We start from the raw sequence: 27,749 nt of genomic DNA on the forward strand, positions 1-27,749 counted from the left end.
GCCAAAGGTCACAGCCTTCTGGAGAGGATGGAAGGGAGCCCCATGCTGCAGGGCTTGGCAAATGCGGTCCAGGAAAGCTGGAAGCAATGCCTGTGCTCTGCTGAGCAGGGTCGGGGTTGCGCGGGGAGAGAACCAGGTCTCCGGGACAGAGTGCTGGGCAAAGGCGCCAGGCAGAGTCATCCCCCCGCCTGGGACCACCAGGCCTATTTTACTGAGTGATGATGACCTGTGACAGTTATCACCACTGAGGCTCGCATCCAGAGGCCGCAGCCGTCCTCACTGCAAGCCTACGGCACCCACTAGCGGGCCTCAACTTGCTGATTCATTTACTCTCTCACCAGGTCACCCCACAAAGACAGCTACTACTAATAAAATTAAAGTTAACACGATCGTCATCAACACTACCATTCACTGAGTGTTTTGTATATTTGAGGCACTGTGCTTTATATGCACTTTAAAAATATTTTTTATTTTACTGTGATAGGAATGGTAAACACGAGATCTACCCTTTCATATATTGTCAAGTGCACCATACATTATCTCATTTTCTCACTTAATGTCCACAACCTCTGAGAAGGTCCTTTTATTGTTCCTGTTTTACAAGAGAAGAAAACGAGTGAGGTTCATAGAGATTAACCGACTTGCTCAAGGTCACTCCTCAAGGACATGATAAAAGCAGGACTCAAACCAGTCAGATGACTCAGCTGCTGTTCTCCACAGCATCCTGCTTCCCCAGATCTTCCCCTTTGATCCCTGACGTTGCTCCTGGGGTTCTGACAGGCAGCAGGCGGGCCTGGGAAACCTGACAGGGACCTGCTCACAGGCCTCTCGGCCCAGGGCAGCTCACGTGCTCCTCCTCGTCCCTTCAGTGCAGGAGCCGGGGCTCTGCCTCACCGCTTCCCTGACCTACCCCTTCCAAGCCACCAGCGTGGGGTGGGGTGGAGTGCATCAGAAGTATGGCTGGGTCGGCGGGGGGTGGGGAGGGCGGCTGCGGCTACCCCAGCTCATCCCTCCTTGGGGCCCGGATTGTCAGCACACTGAGCAGCCTGCTTGAAGGGCTTCATGCTGCACCAGACAGGGCAACGCTCAAGCATACACAGCAAGGCCGACCCACGCAGGAGCAGTTAAGACATCATTAGGAACTGAAGAGAAAGAAATGCCCCCTTGGAAAAGCCCCTTTACTTAGGAGTTCAGATTCTAGGTTTCTAGTTCTAGCTGGGCCTGCTGTGTATCTATAGGCAAGTCACTTCGCCTCTGTGGTCTTCAGTTCTCTCTTCCGTAAACCACTTATACCACCTTCCACATGAGGTTACAGTGAGAGGCTCATAGGACCCGGATGTGACTGCACTCTGTGAGCCAGGAAGCCACACAGACGGGAGATGATAATGCTATTACTCGCTCAGCACAACTTCAACTCTTGCCTCACCTTCGGAGGTAGGTAAGGAAAAAACTGGGGATCCAAATTTTATACCTACATCATCGAAACTACACAGGCTTTCGACCAAGTATCTAATTTGTGTTTTTCCAGCGATGCTTCCTAAGAGCCCGAGGTTCCTTAGAAATGCCACAGGGACTGCCACAAAAAGCAGAGCTCCAGCCAAAAGCAGCCTGCATGGGCTGCCCTTAAAATTGTATTGGAAGTAGTTGCAGGGGTAACTTCTGGGCGATGGACCTGTGCAATCATGTAGGGCCGTGTGCTTAGAAGAGCCCTGTACAGGGGCGCCTGAGTGGCTCAGTTGGCTAAACATCTGCCTTTAGCTCAGGTCGTGATCCCAGGGTCCTGGAATCCAGCCCCATGTTGGGCTCCCTGCTCAGTGGGGCATCTCCTTTTCCCTCTCCGTTTGCCCCTCTCCCACTGCTCGTGCTCTCTCTAATAAATAAATAGATTTTTTTTTTTTTTTAAAGGAGAGCCCTGTGCTCTGCTGTCATCATTTTGAGATTTTTTTTAAATGTCTGAACAGGGCACCTGGGTGGCTCAGTTGGTTAAACAACTGCCTTTGGCTCAGGTCATGATTCTGGAATCCCGGGATCGAGTCCCACAGGCTCCCAGCTCCAAGGGGAGTCTGCTTCACCCTCTGACCTCCCCTCTCTTGCTTTCTCTCACTGTCTCTCTCTCAAATAAATAAGTAAAATCTTTTTTAAAAAATGTCTGAACAAGGGGCCCTCCATTTTCACTTTTACCAGGTCCCACAAATCCCACAGCCAGCCTGGACTGGGAGCTCCATGACCAAAACCAAACCAAACCAAACAAACCAAATAAAACTAAGAAAGAGCGGGTTTCATCCCTTTGATGTAGAGATGGGGAAATGCAACAGCAGCCCAGAAAAAGGAGGGACTTGCCCAAGGTCACACAGCCCACTGGGGCCCAAGCGAGGACTAATCCCCAGCATCCTGACTCAACTGTGCTCACTCCTCTCGGACTTTCAGTGTGTCCTTCTGCCACTCCCTGTTGCCTCTAAGGAGCAAACTGAGGCCAAAGGAGACCAGTTAGTTGCCGGTCACACATGCATGATGATGGGCCTGAGTTACATTTTTTGATGCTTTAAAACTTTTTTGGAATAGGAAAGAACCTGGGTGAGATCATACATACATACTTACTTATGTATATACACAAAGAATCTAAATGGTTCATTTTTAAAATAATAATAAAGCCAATCATCTCTCATTTGCCAGCCAGCTGGCTCCAGTGCTTCGTGAGCTGGGACCACAGAAGGGGTGGAGCTGACTGCCTTCACTCGGCTAAACCACGTCAGCAGCGAATTTTACCAACTCACCCCGCACTTCCTCAAATCAGTGGCTGGGTGCTCTTGGTGCCAAAAAATACGCGGAAATATGAAAGACTCATAGCGACTGTTTCCTCCATGTCCATCCCTGCCCTCCGGGGCTCTCTAAGCTGGAAGTAGGAGGTGCTCCCTGGCCGCGCCCAGCCAGCCCTTGCCCTCAGGCTGGCCCACCTCCGCCCACCTCCGCACTTCCTTGTTTCTTCGTGAAACAGGAACTGAGCTGGCAGCTCAAGCAGGGTAGGATGGGTGGGTGAGAAAACCCCAGGGGTCCATAGCCAAGGCCTTAATTTCCCTCCCAGTGGTCCTGAGTAGTTCTAGATTCTCTTGCTTGTCACACCTTCTGTGTCCTAGACTAACTTGGGCTGAGGGACCCTGCTCTTGGCAAGGTGGAGACACACAGGATATGGGCCAGAGTCATGTAGCAGAGACTCAGATGGGGTCCAGATGAGATGTAGACGCAGGTGCCAAGGCAAGAGGAGACACTGTGGGTGGAGCCTGGAGTGAACTGAGAGAGTCCCCCTGCCAAGTACCAAGCATTTTGCATGAGCTGTGCACTGGACTGACAGCATTCTCTCTAATATGTCATCTGGGTAACTCTGGTTATTTACACACACACACATACACACATACTCCCCAAACAAGGCCCACATTGTCACTGTTGTCACCGCATTGCCCAAGGTCATTTGCCCAAGATCACGCAACCGGTGATATATGGCAATCTGAATCCAGTCCTACCGGACCCCATTTCTGGGAGGTGTCTCCTGCTCTTCCTCTTCCCTAGATAATTGTCCCATAGACGGCTCAGCGACTTTTGTCCTTGTAACCTCAGGACACAGTCCTAGGCAGAGTAGCCTGTTCATCCCAGTCTCCCATAGAAAGGCCCTACAGTGAGTAGTGAGTGTGTTTTTATCAGAGCACCAAAGCCCAGCCTTGGGCACCTGGGTGGCTCAGTTGATTAAGCGACTGCCTTTCTCGGGTCATGATCCTGGAGTCTGGGGATCGAGTCCCACATTGGGCTCCCAGCTCCATGGGGAGTCTGCTTCTCCCTCTGACCTTCTCCGCTCTCATGCTCTCTTTCACTCTCTCTCTCTCTCTCAAATAAATGAAAAAAGAAAAAACAAAAAACCCAGCCTCTTCTTTGCGGTCATAGCCACAGCTGCCTGCAGGTGTTCTTTGTTTTAAACCAAGACTTATCATGGGCTCAGAGATTCAGAGATGACTTTCCCTCCCATCAGCCCCTGCTACCAGGGACTCCCGAACACTCCTAGAGCTGTACACTCTGCATGTACTGTGTATGTGCCCGAGGAATGGATGCTTCCTGTCCAGGCTCTTGCCCTCCTCCTTGCCTAAGATTACCACCATGAAATCTGCTAACGGGCTGGGCTTTCCAAAGTGGACTTCACCTTGGAAATGTCCAAGTATTTCCAAGCAACTATGTAGTCTCTGCTTGAACATTTCCAGAGATGGGAAGCTCTACTACTTAACCAGGGCTGTACTAGTACCATCTAAATATTGAAAATGTCTGGGCGCCTGCCTGGCTCAGTCAGTTAAGCCTCTGACTCTCGCTACGGGCTCAGGTCACGATCTCAGGTTTGTGAGAACAAGCGCCAGGTCGAGCCATGCGTTGAGCCCTGTGTGGGGCTCCACACTGGAGCCTGCTTAAGATTCTCTCTATCTCCCTCTGCCTCTTCCCCTCCCACTCACTGTCTCCCTTTCTAAACACATACACACGCACACACATACACACACACACCCCGAAAACGTCTTCCTGGAAAGAAACCCAAACCTTCCATTTATGTTTCCAACCATTCCTGGCCACCCAGAATAGATCCTTTCCTCTACATGACAGCTGTTCGAAGTCAACTTGCTTCTCCACTCCAAACCTCTAAGCCAAATATTACAGGTGTTGAGTACCCCCCAGGTTGATGGGACTCCCCTATAGATACCCCCCCACACACACACACACATACACGGCCCTAACTATTCAGCTTTTGTGCACAGGATCAGACTTCCAGATGCCCTCCCCTTTCTCTTCACTCCCACCGCCTGCCACAGAGTATTCTTTTCCACCGGATGTGCGTGTGTGGCCGGGAGAGGTGAGAATAAGAATCATTTGGGAGGTTTATCCAAATATAGATATCCTTCCATACCCAAACCCTTACTCTCTCAAACCAGGATTGTACCCGTTAGGAGTGCGAGGGAGGGACGCTTTCACACATACCGGGGTCCCAACTGCCCTCAATATCCCTCCCATGATCTTCTACCAAATTAGAATCTCTTCAGGGGTGTAGGTAGGGGGTGGGCTGCGCTACGTGAACGCAGCTGACCATAACCGTCGTGTCTTCAAAGCCCTATTGTCTACCCTCTGAGGGTTCAGACGCATCTCACTTATCTGTGCCACCGCCTACCCCAAAACACACAATAGCAATATTGCTGCTAAATCAGGGCTTTCCCACCCCACATTTATACTGGGCACATTTTTGCCATAGTAAGCCCAGTTTTTTTTTATTTTTAAATTTTTTTTAGTAATTCCAATTTAAACTGCTTACCTCAGGGGTTGTGTTGGGTTTAACGGAGTGCTTGGCGGAGAGCAAGTGCTGGGCAAATGCGAGCTTGCCTCCCTGCCTAGATGGAAGTTCCCGGGTGCAAGGGACTTTGACAACTATTTATTTTGCATCTCTTCACAGTGCTCAGTACAATTCTCTGCCCAGAACTAGTCCTAGGTCCTGTCTGCCAGCCCATTATCAAGACTGAGGCGGCCTTGTTCACTGCCCTACTGATCTAGACCACCTCTTTAGCTGAGGGATCTGTGTACCTGGCGAAGTGACCTATACAATGGTAATGTGTTGCCCAGAAGGGAAACCTGTTTAAAAGGTGTTTAGGGCCCATTAGCCAGTTGGGGACTGGGCAATGTGTTAGGGCCAGGGCAATGTACTGGGAGGGAAAAGTTGGGGGAAGGCGAGTCCAAATAGGGGAGCCCTGGGTCCCCAGAGAGGGGGTGGGGAGGAGCTGCTGACCAGAGGAGGCACATCTGAAAAGGAGACAGAAGGGCAGCGTAGACAGAACACACTCGCTCCCTTCTGTCCCGGGGTTGGGGGGAGTGGGGGGGGGGGGGGTTGGTGGCCTCTCTGTACTTCACAAGATAGAGGTTCCCCTCCACCACCACCGCCACCACCACCACCCCGCCTTTTCCCAGGCCTAGGCGAGGTGGCCGCCTAGAACCCTGGTTAACTGGCTGTCTTTGAAGGCTCTGCGGTTAGTGTGTGAGCTCGGCTCGAGGCTGGGGCTGAGCAAACAGGAAGCAGGGCACATCCTGCACGCCGGTCCGCGGACGCACGCAGGCCCTGAAGGTTCTGCGGTGGGCTCCGCCTCCGACGGCTCGCGCAGCCAGCTCCAAGCGCCCAGAACCCCTGCAGTCCTGTGTCCGGCCCCCGACTCGCGGGGTCACCCTCCCAACCCCTGCTCCGGCTAGGTCCCCTATGTGGACGCGTTCCTTCCAAGGCCTCTAACCCGGGCGGTGGGAGCGCTAGCACCCTCTGGCTCCCAGCGAGGGGAGCGTGGCCCGTTGGGGAGCAAACTGGGGTGCTGGCCCCCAGACCCGCCAGCTGAGCAGGAAGGAGCCAAAGAAGTATGGTTTCAACTTGGGGGAGAAGGATTGTCTTCACTGAGCTCACCCCGAAGGAACGATGGTCAAAGGGCGTGGGGCAAGCTGGGGGACAGCGGGGAGGAAGTCACAAGAAGATCTTGGGAACCGGGGAGGGGGGGCAGCCCAGGATTTCACAAGTGCCACAGAAAGGAAAGCCTTAAAAAGATGCGCACCTGTTACCCCAGGATTCCCCTTCTGGAAATCTATCCAAAGGAAAAATTGTGGATGTGAATATTTACCTTAAGGATGTACCACGAAGAGTAAGAAAAAAAAAATGAAGCCAACCTAAGTTCATCCGTGGGGTGTTGAAATAATCATGGTACATGCATATGATGCGCTGCTTGGCAGCCATTACGAATGGCAGAGTTGAAGAATATCTCATAGCTTGAGAAAATCTCAGTGATACTGTATTCAGTTGGACAAGCAGATATCAACACCGTTTGTGAAGTGTGACCTCTTTTAATTTTTAAAAATATAAAAATGGTTCTGTTTAGGTATAATTGGCCTGCAAGAATCTGCACGTTTTTAAAATGTATGATTTGTTTTGACATACATATACACCCATGAAACCACCATGGCAACCAAGATAGTGAACATATCTATCACCCCCAAAAGGGTCCTTGTGCTCTCTCTGACCTCTCCCTCCTCTCCATATCCCCTCAAACCACAGATGGGCTTTCTGTGAAGTATCATTTTTGTAAGATGGGGGGGGGGGTAGTTAAATGCTCAAAAAAAGAAAAAGATATTTATCCAAACATTGTAATTATGGAAAATTTTTAAATTTTCTTCTTTTTGTATATTTGTGTTTGCTAAATTATATGTGATGAATATGAATTGCTTCTGTAAGATCATTGAAGTTATTAAAATACCTGCCACAGATAACCCACAAAGTGAACATTCTAAACCCCAAACGCATTTAAGAAATACCTTTCGCCCGGGACATTTGCTGATGGTCTGAAGCTGCTTGCGGAAGCCTGTCTTTTTCATGGTGCTGGCTGTTGTGATGATAGACAGGGTGGGGGCAGGGGAGCCAAGGTGTTTTGACTCCAAGCATGACTGCTCTGGTGAGGATGGCTCTAGCTGTGCTGGTGGCAGCGGGGATGAATGCTATAGGGAGATGGCCGTGACCAGGACAGCAGTGGTGGGGGCAGACAGAGGCAGACAGCTGAGCGGTGTTGATAGGAAGGGTGGCTGCTCTAGCAAGTGGTGGTTGATGGCAGTGGGGATGTCTGCCGCCGTGACCCCAGGGGATGTCTTGACAGCCATAAAGGTGATGGCTATAGGGCTGATGGTTGTAGGGGTCCAATCACTGTCGGTGACTAGCTGGGATGTCCATAAGGGCTACAGCCAGGAGGCTGATGACAGTGAGGGTGCTAGCAGCAGTGATGACTGTGGGGGTGACAGCCGAGGGTGCTGGCTGGAGGGTGCTTGTTAGAGAGGTGATGGCTGTCGGTGTGCTGATGACGGTGGGGATGACTGTAGGGTCATGGTTGTGGGGTCGGTAGTGGTAGTAGTGATGACCTTGGTGATGCAAGGTGACCAGAAACATCGGCCTGACGGGCAGACAGAGATGGCCCCACTCCTGGCTCTGGCTTCTGGTCCGCGGGATCAGCGGCTTGAGGAGGCCATGTCATGTCAAGCTGATCGGTCACCTCCAAGAAGACGGAGCAGGACGGGTGACGACTGATGTGAGATGGCAGGGTAGGGACTTTTCTCTGCTTGTTCAACCTAAGAGCAGTCTGTATCAGAATCTCTGGAGACCGAAGTTGGGACTTCCTTCCTCCCTAGGGGCCGGCAGGGGCCGCGATTGCTGTAAGAGCAGGTCACGTGGCAGAGCTTCCTGTATGCTGCCGCCGGGTGTCCATGGCCCGCACCCCCAAGCTGCCACCACAGCACTCAGAGTGGCGGCCAGAGGCTCGGTCCATGCCGTGCACCCTGAACGGTGCTCGCGAGGCTGAGCAAGAGGCCTCGGCATCTCGACACCTAGGATCGCAGGGACGGAGCGTCACCAAGGTAGAGGACCATGTTGCGCCGCAAACCCTCCAATGCCAGCGATAAGGAGCCCACTCAGAAGAGAAAGGTGAGGAGGCACCTCCGGGAGCTTGCTTCTTCCCTCCCTCTGCTCTCTCAGCCCTCTGGGACTCCTAGAAGTGGGAAGCACCAAAGGCCAGACGTTGTGTCTGTCAGCAAGGGTCATTCTCCCAAGGACAACAGTACAGGGGCCCAAAGGTTACTAGAGTAACACAAGTACAGAAGAGACTTTCAAAATCTAGAGAATCAGGATTACAGACCCTTAGAAGTCTAGAGTTACAGAATTCGACCCTACAATCATGGGATAGAGATCTAAAATAGAGATCTAAAATCAGGGGCCAGAAGTCTAGACTAGATTTCATAAAATTCACTTCTCGAGTTACATCCTTAGACTGTACTCAATTCTCTCTCCCCTACACTAGTCTTGGCACTGCTTCTGCCCAAGCCTGGCCTCTCAGGGGCCACCCCGAGAGGCGCCATGATGCTCCTGGGGCCCCTGCCCTCTGGCCATAGCCAGACTCTGCCCATTTGTTTCAGCTGGGTTGCAGCTCCCCAGGCCCACAGGAGAGGACGCCAACCTGGAGAGGGGGCCCAAGGTGATTTCTAGACTCAGGAAAAGGCTCTCCAAACCTGCAGTGGATACAGGGGTTCGACAGGTTCTTCCTAGGCGGGAAGAAGTTATTGTGAAGAATGAGAAATGTAGCTGGTGAGATAGGAAGTAGGAGCTGAGGAGGAAAAATTCAGTGGCGGGATTCTAAAGGCCAAGAGGAAAAGCAGCTGTTGTGGACAGTTGAAATATTCCTCTTCTTGGAGCAGAGGACAGACCAGAAGTTTCCTTGAAGACTGCCAGATCTAGATTTTTCTTGTTGGATTTGAGGATTGCTAGACTTATTGGTTATAGGACTCTCCCAAGCAACCAGCAGGTACATTCCACACATCCTGTGGGATCCTAGGACCATCCCCAAGCAGGCCTGAACCAGGTCCAAGAGATCTAGGCCTAGCCCCAGAGCCCACTCGGAAGGCCTCCAGGCCCCGATTGTGTCCAGCTGTTTTCCCCAGGAGCTCAGCCCAGGTGCCCAATGGGGGAGCCCCCTTGTCAGTGGAGCATCTCCCAAGTGGAGGCCAAGCCAGCTGAAGGACTGTGCTCCTGGGCACTGGGGTGTATATCCTGCCCCATCTCAGGTCCTGGGGTGGCTGCCACTTCTGGCTGTACTCTCCCCACCCCAGGTGCTTCTCTAAGTTGCAGTGGAGGTAGGCAGAGGGGGTGGTAGAGATTCACAAGTCTTCACACAGGCTCCGTCACCCCCATCCGAGCCCTGCTCGGCGCTAGGCCCAGCAGATTTACCATTGGCTGCCACTCCTGGGTGAGCAGGTCCCACTTCCCCTTGCTCTCTGGCTGACGGGGGTGAGAAGCAGAGACCGCTGTAGACAATGCTGGGCCCCAAACCACAGGGTAGCTGAGCTGGGGGAAACAGCCTGAGAAAGAGCTGACACTTTGACACTGGGACCCTGTGCCATCTCAGACAGAGGTGCCCAGGGACACACAGAAGCCGGAAGTCCCTGTCTTCTTCTCTGGCTTCCATTATCCGGGTTCTGTATTTGGTGGCTAAGCCTCTGGGATTGTTCCCCCAGGCTTCTCCCAGAAGAAGCAAGGCCCATGTGGCACTCTGAGGTATATATATCCCTCTAGGAAAAATCATCAAAGCAAACCCTGCCTCACCCCTGTCTGATACTGGGCCAGCCTCAAGAGCCATTCTCCAAGCCTCAATACCATGGAAATGGCCTTGGAGACGCCAAGTCTCTAGAAGGTAGAGAAAGCATCTTCCCCGTGCTCAGAGACAGCAGCCCAGCTCCAGCACTGGGACCTTGGGCAAGTCCCTTCTTCTCAGTGGCTGAGGTGACACGGTGGAGGGGAAAGCACAAAGGCAAGTGAGGCCTCTCTCTCCTGTCCCTGCTCCTCCTCTCAGGCCTGCCAGAAGGGAATGCGCTAGGCAGGGGGCCAGAAAGTGGAATTGAATTCCATCAGGTCCTAGCTGTAGGACCTTGGACAGTTCATTGACCTTCTTCGGGCCACGGTTCCTTCACCTTGGAAAAGCAGGTGAGCTCTTGATCTGCACATCTCAGGAGGCTGTATAGAGGGCCTGGGACAATAAACGAGAGAGCGCTGTCTCATGGACACGCGTGTGCACACGACAGAGTGCATGCTGCCGGCGTGGCTGGGGCACGGGGAGCGCACTGCAGAGAAGACCAAGCCTCCATCCCTGCCCTGAAGTGGAGGAAACAAGACTTAAAAGCACTCAGAGCCTTCACTGGGGGAGGACTCACCAGGCGCCAGGTGCCATGCACTCTGCCTGTATCTTAGCTCATTGGCTCTTCATGAGAACCTTGTGAAGCAGGGGCAGATGTTACCCCTATCTCGATTTTATGCCCAAGTCTCAGAGAGATAAAGTGACTTACCCAAGTTCACACAGCTCGTAAGCTGCAGAGCAGGGATCTAAGCCAAAATTTGTCAGTCTCCAGAGTCTTAATCCCTTCTCCCTTTACTCTCTTATCCCCCTACTGATCCCAGAAGCACTAGAAGAATCTGAAGAGTGTAAGAGACTCTACCCCTGAGTAGGAAAGCACACCTCTACGTGACACCCCCACCAGCATACATGTTGCATTTCCAGTGATTCCTTGTTGACTTCAAGCTAATGCCCCAGTTCCTGGCACAGCTTGCTGGGGCCTTCCATGGCCTTTGCTGCTCCACCTCCCACTAAGTCAGCTATGCTCAGAATGTTTCTATCATTCTTCTTTAAACCCTTCCCAGTTCCTCCTGGAGAAATCCTGGCTCCCTTGCATGGCCCAGCTTAAATATGCCTCCTCGTCCGTGAAGCCCTCCTGAACCCTTCCCCCTCCATCTGTCCTGGAAGCTCCCTCCAAACACCACCGACAGTTTCCATTACACTCAATGCATTTCTATACCAGGAGGTAACTTACTGAGCTCTGAACACAGCAACACACACAGCTTCCAGAGTCACGGACCAGGGTTCAAACACCTGTTCTTGCTGCTGTCCTCTGTGTAACTCTGCCTTGGACACTTCATTTCTGAGCCTCCATCTCCTTGGCTGGGCAGTAGGGATGTTAAAATGGGGCTGTGGTAAGCCTGGAGTGAGCCGGCACACAGGAAGGGCTGGACAGGGTGCAGGGCACGTGGGAGGTGTTTAGCCGCTTTCTTACAGGATTCCCACACATGCACAGGCCAGAGTCTGGAGCCCAGAGGGTGCTGGGTATGTGACTGGTACGCTGAAGGGCTGACGGGCTAGTTGCTGAGACACCTGGTGAATGCCAAGCTCTCTCAGGAAGCAAGGGTAGATGATGCTGATGGGGAGCAGTGTGAAGTTCTGAAGGGGTGATCAGAGGAGTCTTCCTACAGAGGGCAGCGCCTTTGAAACTGGATTTGGAAAACCTTTGGATGTATAATATCTGTCCAAAGAAGTGTATAAATTACAAGTGTTGGACTCAATGAACTTCCATAAGGTGAACATTCCCTCATAGGTAGCACCCAGATGAAGAAACAAAGAACTTTCAGGGCACCTGGCTGGTTCCATCGGTAGAGAATGCAACTCCTGATCTTGGGGTGGTGAGTGCAAGCCCCACTTGGACATAGAGCTTACTTAAAACAAACAAACAAAAAGCGCTTCCAACACTCCAGAAGCTTCTCTCATGTCCCTGCCAGTCACTACATGCTCCCTTTCCCTAAGGGTAACCACTATCCTGACTTCCAATGACTAGCTTAGTTTTGCCAGGTTTTGAACTTTCTATGGTTTCTAGGAACCATATAAAGTCCTCTGGTGGCTGGCCCCTTCTGCTCTATAGTGTATCCATATTGTTAGGGAGAGCTATCCCTGGCTCATCGCTATGTACCATTCCCTTTGATGACTGCTACAATTCCTGTATCCGTTCTACAGTTGGTGGGCATGTGGGCTGTTTCCAGTCTCACTGGATTTTAAAGGAAGGGAGAAACTGGCTGACGGAGAAGGATGGAAGGTTCCAGGTGGGGCACGCCCTGGGTGAGAGTGTGGAGGGGGTCGGAGGAAAGGCTAAGCACACGTGGACATTTGCTGAGGGCTTGCTGCGTTAGCAGTCACACCTTCTATCCTCACAGCAACCAACCAGGCAGGCGCCCTTGTCTTCATTTTACTCACAAGGACACGGAAGCCCAGAGAAGTGGAAGAATAACCCCTGCTTTACACAGCTGGTCAACGGCAGAACCAAGATGTGACGACCTGCCAGCTCAGAGCCATTGAGGGTCGGAGAGCTTAAATAATTCATTAATAAAATAACATCTCAGAGTTGAACTCACCAACGTCTGATGCCAGAAAAGTAGCTCTTTCCAAGAGGCCCACAATACTCCCCTCCAACGTGGAAAAGGGGCCACCAGTGTAGGGTACTACCTCCTGACTGGCACAGGACCCCCAGGAAGGCCTCGCCCCAAAGGGAAACCAGGTGGAAAAATCCAAGGGCACTCAAGAATTTTACCTCATACTCGGGAAGGGGACCATTTCAGGGTCACCAGAGGCTTCCAGGATATGTGGGGTTGGCCCCAAGGTTGGAGGTAGGCTGAGCAAAAGACCACCCTGGCAGGACCTCATCCTTAGTCACCTGGAGCACCTGGAGGTGCTCACCCATGTCCCTGGGCTGAGAAGTGGCCAGCAGGGCCCAAGTCCCAGCGCCACCCCCATGGCACTTTTGGATTGTTTCCTCCTGCTTTGAGCTAAACCTGGGACAGAGGTGCCCTGACATAAGGTCTCCAGGGGCCACAGGCCCCCCTCCCAGCCCCCAGACTGCAGATTAATGACAGGAAAAGGAAAGAACTGGGGCCCGGTGGTGAGTTTTCTCTCCCCAACAAAGCCCACTTCCGTCGCCGGGCCTGCCCTCTGTCATGCTTTCCAGACTCGCAGTCCCTGGGGCTTCTGGGGCGACTCTCAGCCTCCCGGTCTGCAGACCAAACTGAGGGGCAGTGAAGGGAAGGCCATAACAGGTCCCATCGATCTATAAATAGCAGCCCAGCCTGCCCTGCTTGGACCCAGGCCAGCCTGGTGCCCACCCTCTCTCTCTGTTCCCTCTTTTCCAGGCAATAAGAGGAGGAAGTTATCCAGGCAGCTGCATCCTAGCCATTCAAGAGGAGGAAATAAACAAAAGGTGGAGGACAGAGGGGGAAAGAAAGGGGGAAAAAGAGGAAAGAATAGTGGGTGGGTGAAACCAAGGAAGGAGGAAGGAGGAGATGCCTGGGAACCCGAGTGGTCACCTCATGGTCATGCCGTCCCCTGCCTATGCCCACTTGTGGCCGCCCCTTTCCCAACTCCCCAGTGTAGCACAGAAGAGGCTTTTTTTTTTTTTTAAAGATTTTATTTATTTATTTGACAGAGATCACAAGTAGGCAGAGGGGCAGGCAGAGAGAAAGAGAGGGGGAAACAGGCCCCCCGCCAAGCAGGGAGCCCGTTGCGGGGCTCGATCCCAGGATCCTGGGATCACGACCTGAGCTGAAGGCAGAGGCTTTAACCCACTGAGCCACCCAGGCACCCCCAGAGGAGGCTTTCTGATGGAGGCCGTGGGTGCCGCATCCAGGCAGCCCTCGTGGCGGTAGTGTCTGATGGCCTGGCCGCTGACCTAGTTTCTGGTGCACTAGCTTGCTGCAACCTCTAGGAAGGTGTGACCCCTGGCCCTGATGGCTGACGTGCCTTGGTCAAGAACTACCAGGAGAACCAAACTCCCCAGGAGTCCCCACTGGAGTCCCCAGGAGTCCCCACTGGAGTCCCCAGGAGTTGGGGCCAATTGTGTGTGTGTTGGGGGGCAGGTGCTATTGTCAGTGGACCCCCCCCCCCCTTTCATAGGAAAGAGGATGTGAAACTTTCAGCTTTGTGTGGGTTTGGGGCTTCAGTTCCTCAAGCACTTATCTCTGGTGTCTGCAGTCTATCCCGCTCTATCTTCCTGGCCATCTGTGAACCCTGGTTCCTGTGTATGTCTCTGGTCTTGACTGTTGATCTTGATTCAGGGCTCAGCCTTACTTCTTGTGTGTAAAGCCCGACTCCTTACCTGCCGGGCACTGGCTTCTGGTTGCTATCTTGCCTTCAGCATACATAGATAGTTAAGAAAGCTCGTTTCCTGAAAATAGTCTCATCAGTGCAAACAATCGGCCGGGTTTAAAAGTCCAAACACTGGCACACGTCATCAGCAGTCATCATCACGTTAGTGCCTAAGGTTAAAGGCCGAGATGAAGGAAGAAAAAACAGCAACATTCTTTTCCTAAATGAGCTCCAATCATTCATGTCCGAAATCTGTTGGCCCCTTTCCTTAAGAAGCCTCTACCGAGGGTTTCCAGAAAGCAGAATGCCAGGTCTTACTGATTCTGGGGGGATTGCCTTGCTCTTCTTGCTTCAGCGCCAGAGCAAAGAGGCAGCTGCAGGGTTGGGGAAGGTTTGCTCTGTGATGTAAAGGTGACACTGTCGGTAAAGGTGGCGCTGTCGTCATGCTGAGGTGTGTCTCTAGCAGGAGATACACTTTTGCTCAGACTCATCTGGTGTTTGCCTCCAGAATTCTGGGGACCAAAGTGCAGGTGCTGGTGGACGTGTAGGCTTTGTGTGAGGCCTAGCTGACGTTGGAGGCTCCTGAGGTCCAGAGCTTGCTCTGGGGGCCCACAGTGGGGGCTACTCTCAGATGAAGAAGAGCAGGAAGCCAGGGGGCTCCGAGTACACCTTGACGCTTCAGCTCCTTAGCCCCGGCTCCGCAGGGCACCCGTGGTGCTGCCTAGCCCCGGGGGGCTGCTCAGGAGGGCTCCCGGCTCCAGGCTCCGCCAGCCCTTCTCCAGCCACTGAGGGCCCCACCTCTGCTTTTTCCAGCTCTCCCTCCAGCGCTCCAGCAGCTTCAAGGATTTCGCCAAATCCAAACCTGGCTCCCCCGTGGTGAGCGAGAAGGAATTTAATCTGGATGAGAATGTGAGTTGCAGAGCCTCTCAGGGGGATCTGGCTGCGGCCCTGGGTGGGAGAAGAGGCGATCTGGGCATTGCTGAGGAAAGCCTGCTTACATACAGAAGGCCAGCCCTCTGATCCGCCAAAACTCTGGGCCCCGAGAAATCACCCACATTATTTTCAATTACAAATTACAGTTGACCCTTGAACAACACGGTTTGAACAGCATGGGTCCACTTACACGCAGATTTTTTTTTTCAATAAATACAGTACAGGACTGGAAATGTATTTTCTCCTCCTCATTTTCTTAATAATGTTTTCTTTTCTCTAGCTTACTTTGTAGTAAGAATATAGAATATAATACAAATACATACAAAATATGTATTAATCCACTGTTATCAGTAAGCCTTCTGGTCAACAGTAGGCTATTAATAATCAGGTTTGGGGAGAGTCAAATGTTATACACGGATTTTCGTCTGCACGGGGTGGAGATAGTTGGCACCCCTAACCAGCACATGTTCAAGGGTCAACTCTAATTGTCAAATTAATCACACATTAATAGGGCTGAATACGGGACTGGGGGCTAAGCGGGAAGGAGATGAGGGCCTCTCATTCCCATATCCTCCCCCATCCTCGGCCAGGACCTGAAGGCCTCCTTCTACCCCTAAATCCTGGACCTCCTCCTTTGTTGTCACAGATTCCAGAAGATGAGTCAGGTGTCCCTACCCCAGAAGATGCTGGGAAGAGCGGCAAAAAGCTGGGGAAAAAGTGGAGGGCCGTGATTTCCCGAACCATGAACAGGAAGATGGGCAAGATGATGGTGAAGGCGCTGTCAGAAGAGATGGTGAGGCCTGCGGTCTAGGGGGGCCGGGAGGACACGCAGGGCTCTGGCCCGGTGTGAGCATGGCCTTGACGGCCGCAGCTCGAGTACTGGGCCTGAGGGCCTGGTTCATTATGAGAAGGAAGGTCATATGGGAGGAGAGCTCACTCCACCATGGACCTGGCAGCAAGACATGGTGGTCCTAAGGGAGCAGGAGTGGGGTCTCAGGAGGGATGAAAGTCTGGGTAACAGAAGCCTCTGAGGAAGGCAGGCCTGAGGAGGACCAGTGGCGCTTGAAAGGGAGCTGCAATTGCTGGAAGCAAATTCGTCCACCTCAAAGTTTCACTTGGAACTAGCCTCTGGGATTGGGAAGACTGGATTGGAAGAGGGGCCCCTGCGAGAGAAAATAGAGAAGGCTGGCTTGGGCCCAGGGAGAGAGAGAGCTGTGGGGCAGGCGTGCAAGTAGCTGACGTCACACAGTGAGTCGGCTGTGCTCATGGCTCTTACGGAAGGTTGCCCAGGGGTGGTGTGACTGAGTCAGCTCGTACTGGCTCCTACCTGCTGAGGAGAGTAATTGGTCAAATTTTCAGGAACTTTGTGAGCCAGGTGTGAAACCGAACCATTACTGAAAATTACATTCTATAAATTTAGAATTAAATAAATTCTATTGAAAATAAAGAGACTATGGGCAATCTTCAAAACCCATAATGTCCTGATTCTTTTTTTTTTAAAGATTTTATTTATTTTTTAACAGACAGAGATCACAAGTAGGCAGAGAGGCAGGCAGAGAGTGAGGGGGAAGCAGGCTCCCTGCTGAGCAGAGAGCCCGATGTAGGGCTCAATCCCAGGACCCTGGGATCATGACCTGAGCCGAAGGCAGAGGCTTTAACCCACTGAGCCACCCAGACGCCCCCATAATGTCCTGATTCTTATGGTACCTTTCAGTGTTCTCTGTGCCCTTGAGGTTATTTGCATCTGTAGTCTCTGTGTGGGGCCGTGAGCCCCCGTGGTGCGCTGCTCTGTCAGCGACCCCCTCCATGGTGGCCAGTATTTACAGCACAGGAATTGGCAGCTGCTAGGAATCAGGGCTCGATTCCTAGAGAGCAGGTTGTGAAAGGGTGGCCACCGCCCTGAAGTGCGTGGTGAGGCGGAGGAGCTCTGGAGTCTGGCCAGCTTGGTTTGGGGTTCCTGTGTGGCCTTGGGAACGTTCCTCCATGACTTCTCCTCTATAAACTTGGGATGAGCATAGCGCTTACCTTCAAGTATCGCTGTGAGGGTGCAGTGAACGGACAGGCGTGCCTGGCACGGAGGAGCGCAGCAGAAGGTAGTTTGTCGCCAGCGTCCCTGCGAGATGGACTCTGCACTAGCAGCGGCTCTGAGTACAGGCTCTGGCACGGTAGCCCTTTGTGCGTGGACATCAGTGCTTTACGCTGACAGAGCACATTCAAGCAGCATCCTGTTCGAGCCCCACTGCGTGAGATTGGCGGGCTGAGGACGGTCATTCCCACTTCACAGAAGCAGGGACCTGGGCTCAGAGATTGTGGGGCAGCCTCGGAGCGGCAGAGCGAGGGCTCGAGCCCGGCCCCAGTCCTCCAGAGAGTCCAGGCCCATCTCCTCTGCTTTCGGCGCTGCCCCATGGGCATCCCAGCCAAGGCTGCTCAGGGCTCCCTGCCTCCCACCCCCCGCAGGGAGACACTCTGGAGGAGGGCTCAAACTCCCCGACATCTCCAGACTGCAGCCTGGACAGCCCTAGCCCTGAGAAGATGGCACTGACCTTTTCTGAGCAGGAAGAGCGTGAACTCCCAGCACTTAGCCGCCAGGCATCCACAGGTGAGTAGGGGACAGAAGGGGACATCTGCTGAGTCTGGAGAAAAGGACTGGGTGAAGGCGAGGCAGGGGGCTGTCTGGGAAGGGAGCTAAGAGAAAGGGACCTGCACAGTTTGCCTTCTCGGAACTTTCCAGCCCTCTTCACGTTACATTTTCACAGTAACTTCATGGTGCTGGCACTATTATCCCCACTGTATTGATGTGAAAACTGAGGCTCAGAAAGGTTTTCACTTGCCCAATATGACCCAGACTTGAACTCAGGTCTACCCTGGAGGAGCTGCCACTTGCTGTCACCAGGCCGCGGAGGGGCCCAAGGGAGACAATGAGCCCCACTGTGCTCTCGGACTAGCCTGCCCACCCTTCCAAGGGGAGTTAGAGGCTGCAGCTGCCTGGGCCTCTGACATCCCAGGCTGGGGGTGGGGGACAGAGAGTCTCTAGCTGGGAAGTCTCAGCCTCTTAGACTACAGCCCTTGGTTTGCTGGACTTAGGGGACCTCTTGGCATCTTATAATGTTCTTCATCCTGCCCTTCCCAGAGAGAAAGAGCCCTTCTGAGTTTCCATGTGATGTTGTAACTAGATGCTGAGTCTTATTATGTACAGAAATTAAAATATTAGTTTAGGGTGTGGTTTCCCAGGTGGAAGACATCTTCCAGAAGCACTGGACTGGGAGTCAGGAGACCCAGAGTTGAGTGGACCCAGTGCTACCAATTATAAAGCGAGAGGTCTTCAGCGCTCAGTGGGCCTGTCTGGTTTCAGTGTCCCTTATCTGTGTTCATTGGGCCCAGCTGATCTCTAGAGGCCCTCCCAATTTGCTCATTCTTTAGTCGGTGAGACAGTTTTCCTTCTGTGGTTAACTGCTTTCATATTTAAGGCCCCAAAGTTGAGGTTGTGCTCCTGCAGGGTGGCCTTGGGATTTCTAGCCACAAACCCTGGCAGGAACCTGCTGGGCACTGCCCCGGCTGTCTTGGGACAAAGGTGACCCTCCTCCCTGCCCCGTCTCCTGCAGGCAGTGAGCTCTGCAGCCCCAGCCCAGGCTCTGGCAGCTTCGGAGAGGAAGCACCTGCCCCCCAGTACACAGGGCCCTTCTGTGGCAGGGCACGAGTCCACACTGACTTCACTCCCAGCCCCTACGACCATGACTCGCTGAAACTGCAGGTAAGGCTGGCATCCAGGCCTCTCCTGAGCCTGCCAGGCTGTGCCCATACAGGAGGCTGTATTGAGCCGGGATAGGACGTTGTCCACGGAGCCCAAGGGAATACCCGTCTCCTCACCCCTGCTCCATTCTGCTCTCCTGTCCTCCCACAGAAAGGAGATGTGATCCAGATCATTGAAAAGCCACCTGTGGGCACGTGGCTGGGCCTGCTCAATGGCAGGCTGGGGTCTTTCAAGTTCATCTATGTGGATGTGCTGCCTGAGGAGGCGGTGGGGCCCGCCCGCCCCAGTCGCCGACAAAGCAAGGGCAAGAGGCCCAAGCCCAAGACTCTGCATGAGCTGCTGGAGCGCATAGGCCTGGAGGTTTGAGCTGGGATCTGCGGTGGGGTCTAGGACCCGGAGAGGGTTGGAGGCTAGCACACGGTCAGCTGTGTGGGAGGGGAGGGGTCCCAAGCGAGGTGGCTCCTAAGTGGCCGCACTGGTGGTCCACCTCTGCCTGCAGGAGCACACGTCCACCCTGCTGCTCAATGGCTACCAGACGCTGGAGGACTTCAAAGAGCTGCGGGAAACACACCTCAACGAGCTGAACATCATGGACCCGCAGCACCGGGCCAAGCTGCTCACGGCCGCCGAGCTGCTGCTGGACTATGACAGTGAGCGGGTCTAGGAGCCGGTGGGGGGGGGGGGGTGGTGCCTGTAGGTATTCCGGGGAGGGGAGGCCTGCCTCGGCCTGCCCCCTGACCACACTCAGCCCGGGCACCCCTCTGCGGGGGTCAGGCCCTTTCCACGCTTGAATTCCAGTCTCGGGCAAAGTCTGCCAACAGAGGGGCCTTAGAGATGATCAGGTCCAGGTCCCTTTGGGGTTAAAGGGGAGACTTAAGGCCAGCGAAGGAAAGGCATGTACTCAAGGCCTCCACACTGGGCAAAAGCAGAGCCAGGAAACAAGCGCAGCATTCCACCTCCTAGCTGGGTGCTAAAGTAGTTTGAGCTCCTGGGCAGGGTCACTGTCTTGGAAACCACCCCTACCTGGTTCTAAGCCGGAAAGGGTGAGAGGGGCAGGGTTGGTGGGGGGGGTGCCCAGAGGGAGAGACGGCCTACAGTGGACTTCCCAGAGTCCCTATCCCCCCAAACAGGGGCTTCCTGGGGCTTCTGAACCCCTCCCGGCTAAGGCCCAAGCCCCTCCATATTCCATCTCTTTCTTTGCCCCGGCAGCCGGCAGCGAGGAGGCGGAAGAGGGCGCCGAAAGCAGCCAGGAGCCAGTGGCCAACACAGTGTCTGAACCCAAGGTGGACATTCCTCGAGACTCTGGCTGCTTCGAGGGCTCGGAGAGCGGACGTGATGAGGCGGAGTTGGCAGGCGCTGAGGAGCAGCTGCACGGCCTCTCCCTGGCCGGGGCGCCTTGACGCAGAGGTGGCAGCACAGGCCGAGGCTGGGCCCCAGCAGCAAATATTGCAGGGAGGGACCCGGCCTCCCACGGTGGCCCAGATCCTGAAGGACTGGTGCTGAGCCTGGCCCTGCTCCCCTAGGAGCGCCCAGGGCCGCAGGGGCTAGCCAGAGCCTCCGTAGGCTTGTCTGGAGCGGATGAGGAGGCACCCAAGGGCACATCACACCCGCCCAGCCTGCTCCCTCCAACACCTACTGACAGCACAGAACTTCTGGGCACTGCTTGCTCCCAGCCACAGCAAGTGGGACATGGAGGAGCCGCCCTACCCACAACTCTCACCACCGAGACCCACAACCCTCACCACTGAGGCCCCCAAACCCTCCTCACTCCCACACCACTTTCCCCTCTCACATTGCTCCTGGAAAGGGGGCCAAGTCAGTGTTTCAAGTCAGTTTCAAAACCCTAGGGAAGCTGGCCCTTTAAAAAGACCCGAAGGATCACGGGTGGGTAGATTTCCCCCAAAGGGTGGATAGATTTCCCCAAACAAGGCTTGAAGAAAGCCTAGTGTTCCTTTCCCACATTCCTTCCCCTTAACTTTTTTTTTTTTTTTTTTTTTTTTTTGGAGGTTTGGCCACTAACTGGTGGGGATTAGAATGGATTTTGCTGGGGGCCTTGCCAGCTCTGACATTCTGAGACATTAAATGTCTGTTCTGTTACCTGTGGCCCAGGACACCAGTGGGGTTTACTGAGGGAGCTGAAGGGGCCTTGGGCTTCCAAATGAAATGGCTCCTCCCACTCATTCATTCCATGCCTCCCCACATAACTCAAGACAAGCTGCAGCTTCCCCCAGCTTAAAACAATGCCCAGACCTCGTGCAACATGCTCTCTCCCCTTCCACCCCTGGCCCTGTCCAAGGACACTTCCCCTGAAGCCCGATGGCCGATGGTCAGATCTGGCTTCCAAGGATAGAACTGCCCTTTGGAAGTCACATGCAAGTCTGAACTCAGACTTGGCTGCCTGTGTGGGTTCTTACAAGCAAAGAAAGCACAAAGCTTGACCCTGGGGAGTCTGCTACCCCAGCTTTGTTTTGCAAAAGGTTTTAATATACCCTGAACTCCAGAAGGGGAGGAAGTACATCTGTTGGTGGGGCCTCCCTTGACCTCAGTATCAAGTCTGCCATGAATTCGCAGAGCAACCCTTCCCCCCGGGCCCAGCTGGCCTGGGGAAAGTGCCCACTACATCTAGGACTGCCTGCTTAGTGAACACACTTCTGGACCCACTACGAGGAACTTTGGTAAAAGCTAGCTTGGGGGAAGGGTTTGGGTGTAAATATGAGGGGATGGGGGGATGAGTTGGCAGCAATAAACATAGGTAGAACTAATTACAGTCTCCAGTTATCTTTCCTGTGGGGAGAGGGCTGGGGGAGGGTCAGCCCAGTATCCTTTGGAGCTGTACTTGGCACAATGACCTCCATTGTCCTTTCAGGGCCATCTGTCCCTTTTCTGAAGATGCCCACTGCCATTGATCCCGCTGACTAAAGCCCAGTTTGAAGTGCTAATGGTCTCTGCTCTTCCCACTAACGAGCTGTCCCCTGAGTACAGGCACCCAGGGCCATAGGCCTTGCTGGGATTGGAGAGTGGCCTCTTCCTAGAATGATTAACAGGAGCCTTGAGGGCTTCCCCAGCGAGGAAGGGCCAGCACTAGGGGCTGTCCAGGGTCCAAAAGGGAGAGATTTGGATTCGGCTGGGCCTTCCCTCTGAGGCCACCACCTCTTGGGTCCCACCTTGTGCCCACTGAAGCTACACCAGTTCCCAGGAGGTGGTACAAAGACAGCGACCCCTGGCTTCCTTCGTTTCTGCCGGTGCCAACTGCATCAGGGAGGGCGAACTGGACTGAGAGCTGGCCCCCGAGCCAAGACAAGGCCACTCGGCTTCCAGGCTTTGTTCTCAGCTGCACTCAGCCCACTTCCCTTAGTGGCTGTGGGCAGCAGGAGACGGCAAGCATTACCCTCCCCAAAGAAACAAGGAGAAGCCCAGCCTCAAAGCTCCAACAGTGCTGACTACTGTCACTTAGCGGGCACCCACACTGGTGCCTGAAATCAAGCACTTTGCCTTGATTCCCTCAGATAATCATCACAGTAACCCGCTGAGGTACATACCGTCCTCTTCTCATTTCACAGAGGAGGAAACTGTAGCTCAGACAGGTTGGAGAAGTTGAGTAGGGAGTCCCACGAGCTTTCAGAGGTCCTCGGCCCTCCGGAGGGCAATCTGACCCTCTGCAACGGGGTTACGGACCCAGCCATGCCCCCCCCAAAGGATCTGATCCTCAGAAAGAGCCACACAAGTGCACACAGATGTATGGACAAACGTATAACAGCTTTGTCTGTAAAAGTAAGAAATTGGAACCAACACAAATGGGCAATCAGTTAGATACATTATAGTTCGTTCACACAATACTATGTAGCCATTAATGCAGAAAAATATTTAGTGACACAGGGAACACCTTCATGATTTTTTGTTTAATTAAAAATGTTTAAATTATACAAATAATGTACAACCATTCTTGCTGTAAAAGAAGTCTGTGCTTTATCATGGGGGACAAGGGGAATACTAACACATTATTTTTAGGGTGATTTCATTTTTATTTAAGAAAAGGAAAACATAAAAAGAATAAAAACTGGAAAGATCTGCACCAAATTGGTACCGCTGAGACAAGAGAGATGGAGTAAGGGAGAGAAGTGCTTTCTATACTCTTCTTCTGTTTGAATTTCAAAAGTATCTATTATTCTGTATCTACTTTAAAAGGAACATTTTAACTTTTGAAAAAAATAAAACCAAATAAATAGGCCCAAACCTCTGGCCGCCAATTTGGGGCAGCAGCAAAGCCATTATCCTGCTGTCTTTTGGCCCAGGCTTCTGGGAAGGTGAGGAGTGGGGATTGAATAATGCCGCAAATACTTAAAATTCACACACGAGCAAGGGGACCTTATCAGAGGAGATCCCTAACCCTTTCAAACTCCCTGGGTAATATCTGTCTATTAGGTGTAAGCTGGAAAAAGGAAAATATCAGCAAAATGAGACTGAGAAAATGATGTGAACGCCCCTCCCAGCCTCGGGAGGAAAGTGGGAGCGTCTCAGAACTATCGGGCCCCAGTTGGGTCTACAGGCTGGATATAGGCTAGCAGTAGATAGTCGTGCAAAGACTCCAGTGACCACAGGACTTTGGGAAGGGCAGGTAAGGAGGGGCAACGAGGAAATGTAGTTTACAGGCCAGGGCCTTAGGGAGGAGAAAGGCAGTGCCAGCTGAGGCTACAGCCATGGCCTGAAGCTCCTCCTCCAGGCAGGGCTTCCGGAACCTCTTCTCCAGTGCATGGATATCTAGAAGATGCCAAGAGGTCCCCTAAGTCCAGCAAACCAAGGGCTGCAGTCCAAGAGGCTGAGTCATCCCAGATGCAGACCCTCTACCCCCACCGCCAGCCTAGTATGTCTGACGCCCAGGCAGCTGTAGCCTCTAACTCCCCTTGGAAGGGTGGAAGTGGACTAGTCCAAAAGCACAATGGGGCTCTCCCTCTGACCTTGGGCCCATCCAGGGCCTGGGGACAGCAGGTGGAAAATCCTCTAGGACAGGCAAAGCCTAGCAGTTAAGAGTCAGGGCCCACCTGAGTTCAAGTCTTGCCTTTGTCCCTTAGCTGAGTCATCCTGGACAAGTCACTTAACCTCCTTGGGCCTCACTTTCCAAATCAGTAAGGTGAGGAAAATAGTACTAGCCCGAAAATAGTACTAGCCCCGTGAAGTTGTTACAAAGACTGAATGAACTAGTGTATGTAAAATACTCAGCAGAGTGTCCCGTAAAAAATCAATGCCTAATGAATAACAATGTGTCTGATCCCCTAAATCCACATCACCTTGCTCCCTCTGTTTCACTTCCTTCAAGGCCCATCTCACCTTGAACCCCTAGTTCACGTAGTGACCAAGAGCAAAGGCTTTGGAGTTAAACTAAAGTGTCTTCGAATCCTGGCTCTACCACTTGCTAATTACATGACTTAGGGTAATCATATACATACACATTTCTTTTCTGTAAAATAAGAATAATAATCTATATTGCAGTATATAAATATATAAAGCCAACATACTGCACGCCCTAAATGTATACAATGTTATATGTTAATAATATCTCAATAAGAATTAATTAAAATTAAAATTAAATTTAAAAAATAATGATCTAATAATACCTTCCTTTTTGGGTTGTTAGAGATACAAATGATATCAGCATATAAAGTTCTGGCCCAAGGTAACAATAAATGGTGGCCTTCTGACTTTCTTGTAACCTCTAGGGTACTAAACTCAAGAATGGCCACAAAGGCCATGTCCAAATGCTCTTGTCTGCAGACTGACTGCTACACTCTAGAGGCAAACTGCTATCCAAGCTCCCAGGTGGTGTTGGGATTCAGGATAGAGGGTGTCAGTTCTGGTGCCCGGAGAGGCTGGTGATGGAGAGAAAGCCCACATGAGGAGTGTGGGGGAGCCCTGGATCTGCCCCGTTCACAATAGGATGATCAGCACTAGACTTACTTCAGGCAATTTCCTTGGACATCCATGGGCTACCAGAATGAAGAGGATACAGGCCAGTTTCAAGAAGAAGGAGTCAGAGCCCGGTCCAAGGTTAGGAGCACCTTCCTCCTCCCCGGCCCATCAGGGAAGCAGCTGGGGGGAAAAGCACCTGAATGAACCTGCTCTCCCTGTTTTTCAAAGCTTCCCTTAGACTTCCCCAGATAGGTTCTGATCAGCTCCCCTAAAACCCCACAACGAAGGCTGTCAACTCCACAAATTCTCTCTCCTACTTGCCAAATCCTACAGCAGTGTGGTTCGTCACTGGCCCGGCCCCCTAGCCATGGCTTCCAACCCTCTCACTCATACAGACCCCCATACCCAGATCTTTCGCATGAGTGGAGGCCATGGCAGGACCAGTAGAGACCAAGAGCATGAAAACAAAAGCTAAACAGAGTTTTAAAAGGAAAAAAGGGCACTGATCACCGTAGTCTCAGTGAGGTCCAACACCTTCCCCCCGACCTAAGGCAGGAAATTCAGGATGAGGTATGAGGTTTCCCAGCTGGGGAAAAGAAGTGGCTCTCCCACTTCTTCACAATAGAGGCCACCTTAGCTTCTCACACAACGTCGGCCACATTCTATATTATTCAGCCAACAACACAATCAAGTGGGAAGGAACTGCCTCCCTTCTAGACTCAGCCAAGACTCCTCCTCCAGGAAGGCCCTAAATAAATGGAATTCTATAGCACTTGATATGTAGGCTTCATCTTTTCCTATAACTTCACAGTTACCAATAGAGCATTTGTATACCATTGCCTCTGGGACCTGCCAGGGATAGCGTCAGAAGGAGCCCAGGGCAATGACCCTCACAAAGGACAGCCAACTCGACTGTGGGAACCAGGCAAGGCAACTTCCTGACTTTCTGTGCTAAAGAAACCCTACCATCAGTTCAACCTAAGTGCAGGGATCTGGAGAAATATTTAAGAGATTTAAGTTTAAAACAAAACCCAACAACCACCCCCATATCAGACTGACTATATATAGTCAGCTCTCTCTATGCCTAAAATGGAGAGATCATTGGTAAAGTTAATCCAAAATGGAAAAAAAAAATCATTGTTTGTTCTTAACTCACAAGAGAATGGGGTCAGTAATGCAATTCTCCTAAAGTTAACCTAGCACGCAGTTTTCGACAAGTACTTATTGAATGTCAAATAAATGAACAGGATCTCCAGTAGACACATGGAGTTATTTAGACCTCTCTGTCTGCACCTGTGTTATGCCAGAGAACTCTTTGCACTGGGAGTCCAGACATCTGGGTTCTGGTCTCAGCTCTACCAGTGACTGTCTATGTGATCTCAGGTAAGTCACAGTACTTAATTTGGTGAGAGAGCGAGAGCAAATGAGAACATGTTCCTTTTAGCAACATCATTTAACAGAGCCCTGATTTTATGACAATCACCCTGCCTCTAATTTGGCACGAAGCTACAACCCTTTAGTCACACTGGAACAACCAGATAGCTGAAGACGGGCAGTGGCTGGCAGAAAAGGCAATGAGAAGGGGGCCTGAAGGAAGTGCAGGGGCATGGAATGTCAGGGAGGTAATTCTACACCATGTTTCCAACACTGTAAAACCACTTCTAAATCAAGGCCCCCTCATTTCCTGGCCTGTGGTAGAGTGTGAGCTCCAAGCTCTCATTTACTAATCGAGTAGAAAACCTCCCCAACACCAGAAGAAAAAGAAAGGGTTTGGACAGCCAATTCACAGAATACAAATGGCAAGAAACATAAGGCAGAGAGGAGGTGCAGAGAATGTTTGACTTCATTATTAACAAAAGAAATAGAAATGAAGTGACGCTGAGACACCAGTTTACAACTATCAGATTACCAAATGTTTAAATGAGATGTGTTAAAGCAGGCTCTCCAATACACTGCTGGCAGGATTAACAGAGACAGGCTTTCTGTAAAGTGATTTGGCCATGTTCATCAAGAGGCTTTAAAGAGTACTCCATTGGACTCTAGTGATTCCACTTCTGGGAATCCACCCTAAGGAAATAATCACAGACATCATTCACAACATGATTTATAATAATGAAAAGTGAAACTCCTCATGGCTGACAATAGGGGGATGTGTATATGTTATGGAATCATTTATTTTCAAATGATTTCTAATGATATGGAAAACGTTAACTAAAAAAAAGCAGGGGGCGCCTGGGTGACTCAGTGGGTTAAAGCCTCTGCCTTCGGCTCAGGGTCCTGGGAGCAAGCCCTGCGTCAGGCTCTCTGCTCAGCAGAGAGCCTGTTTCCCTTCCTCTCTCTCTCTGCCTGCCTCTCTGCTTACTTGTGATCTCTGTCTGTCAAGTGAATAAATAAGATCTTTTTTAAAAAAAGCAGAATTACAAAGTCTATAGTTGAATTCCAATTATGTTTAAAAATATACACGCATACTGGAACACCTGGTTGGCTCAGTCAATAGAGCATGAGACTTGATGTCAGGTTTTGAGTTCGAGTCCCATGTTGGGGTAGAGTTTACTTAACTTAAATATACAGAGAAAAGACTAGAAAGAAATACATTAAAACATTAACAGTTATATCTTGGTGATGGGTTTATA

At 52.0% G+C, this 27,749-nt stretch overlaps 1 protein-coding gene and 1 long non-coding RNA gene across 2 annotated transcripts; both read left to right on the top strand.

Moving 5' to 3' along the window:
* Positions 1-8,239: 8,239 nt before the first annotated feature.
* SASH3 (SAM and SH3 domain containing 3) lies at positions 8,240-21,974 on the top strand. The gene is made up of 8 exons (XM_059156451.1): positions 8,240-8,509; positions 15,342-15,437; positions 16,108-16,254; positions 17,919-18,060; positions 19,064-19,212; positions 19,363-19,572; positions 19,712-19,862; positions 20,422-21,974. Exons 1-8 carry the CDS (start codon positions 8,453-8,455, stop codon positions 20,610-20,612), a joined length of 1,143 nt encoding a protein of 380 aa, XP_059012434.1. The 5' UTR covers positions 8,240-8,452; the 3' UTR covers positions 20,613-21,974.
* LOC131820756 (uncharacterized) lies at positions 11,824-13,842 on the top strand. Its single transcript, XR_009349768.1, has 3 exons — positions 11,824-12,082; positions 12,411-12,496; positions 12,608-13,842. It is a non-coding gene; the product is annotated as an uncharacterized LOC131820756 (long non-coding RNA).
* Positions 21,975-27,749: the final 5,775 nt, after the last annotated feature.

Source organism: Mustela lutreola, chromosome X (assembly GCF_030435805.1).
Source record: "Mustela lutreola isolate mMusLut2 chromosome X, mMusLut2.pri, whole genome shotgun sequence".
NCBI lineage: Eukaryota > Metazoa > Chordata > Mammalia > Carnivora > Mustelidae > Mustela > Mustela lutreola.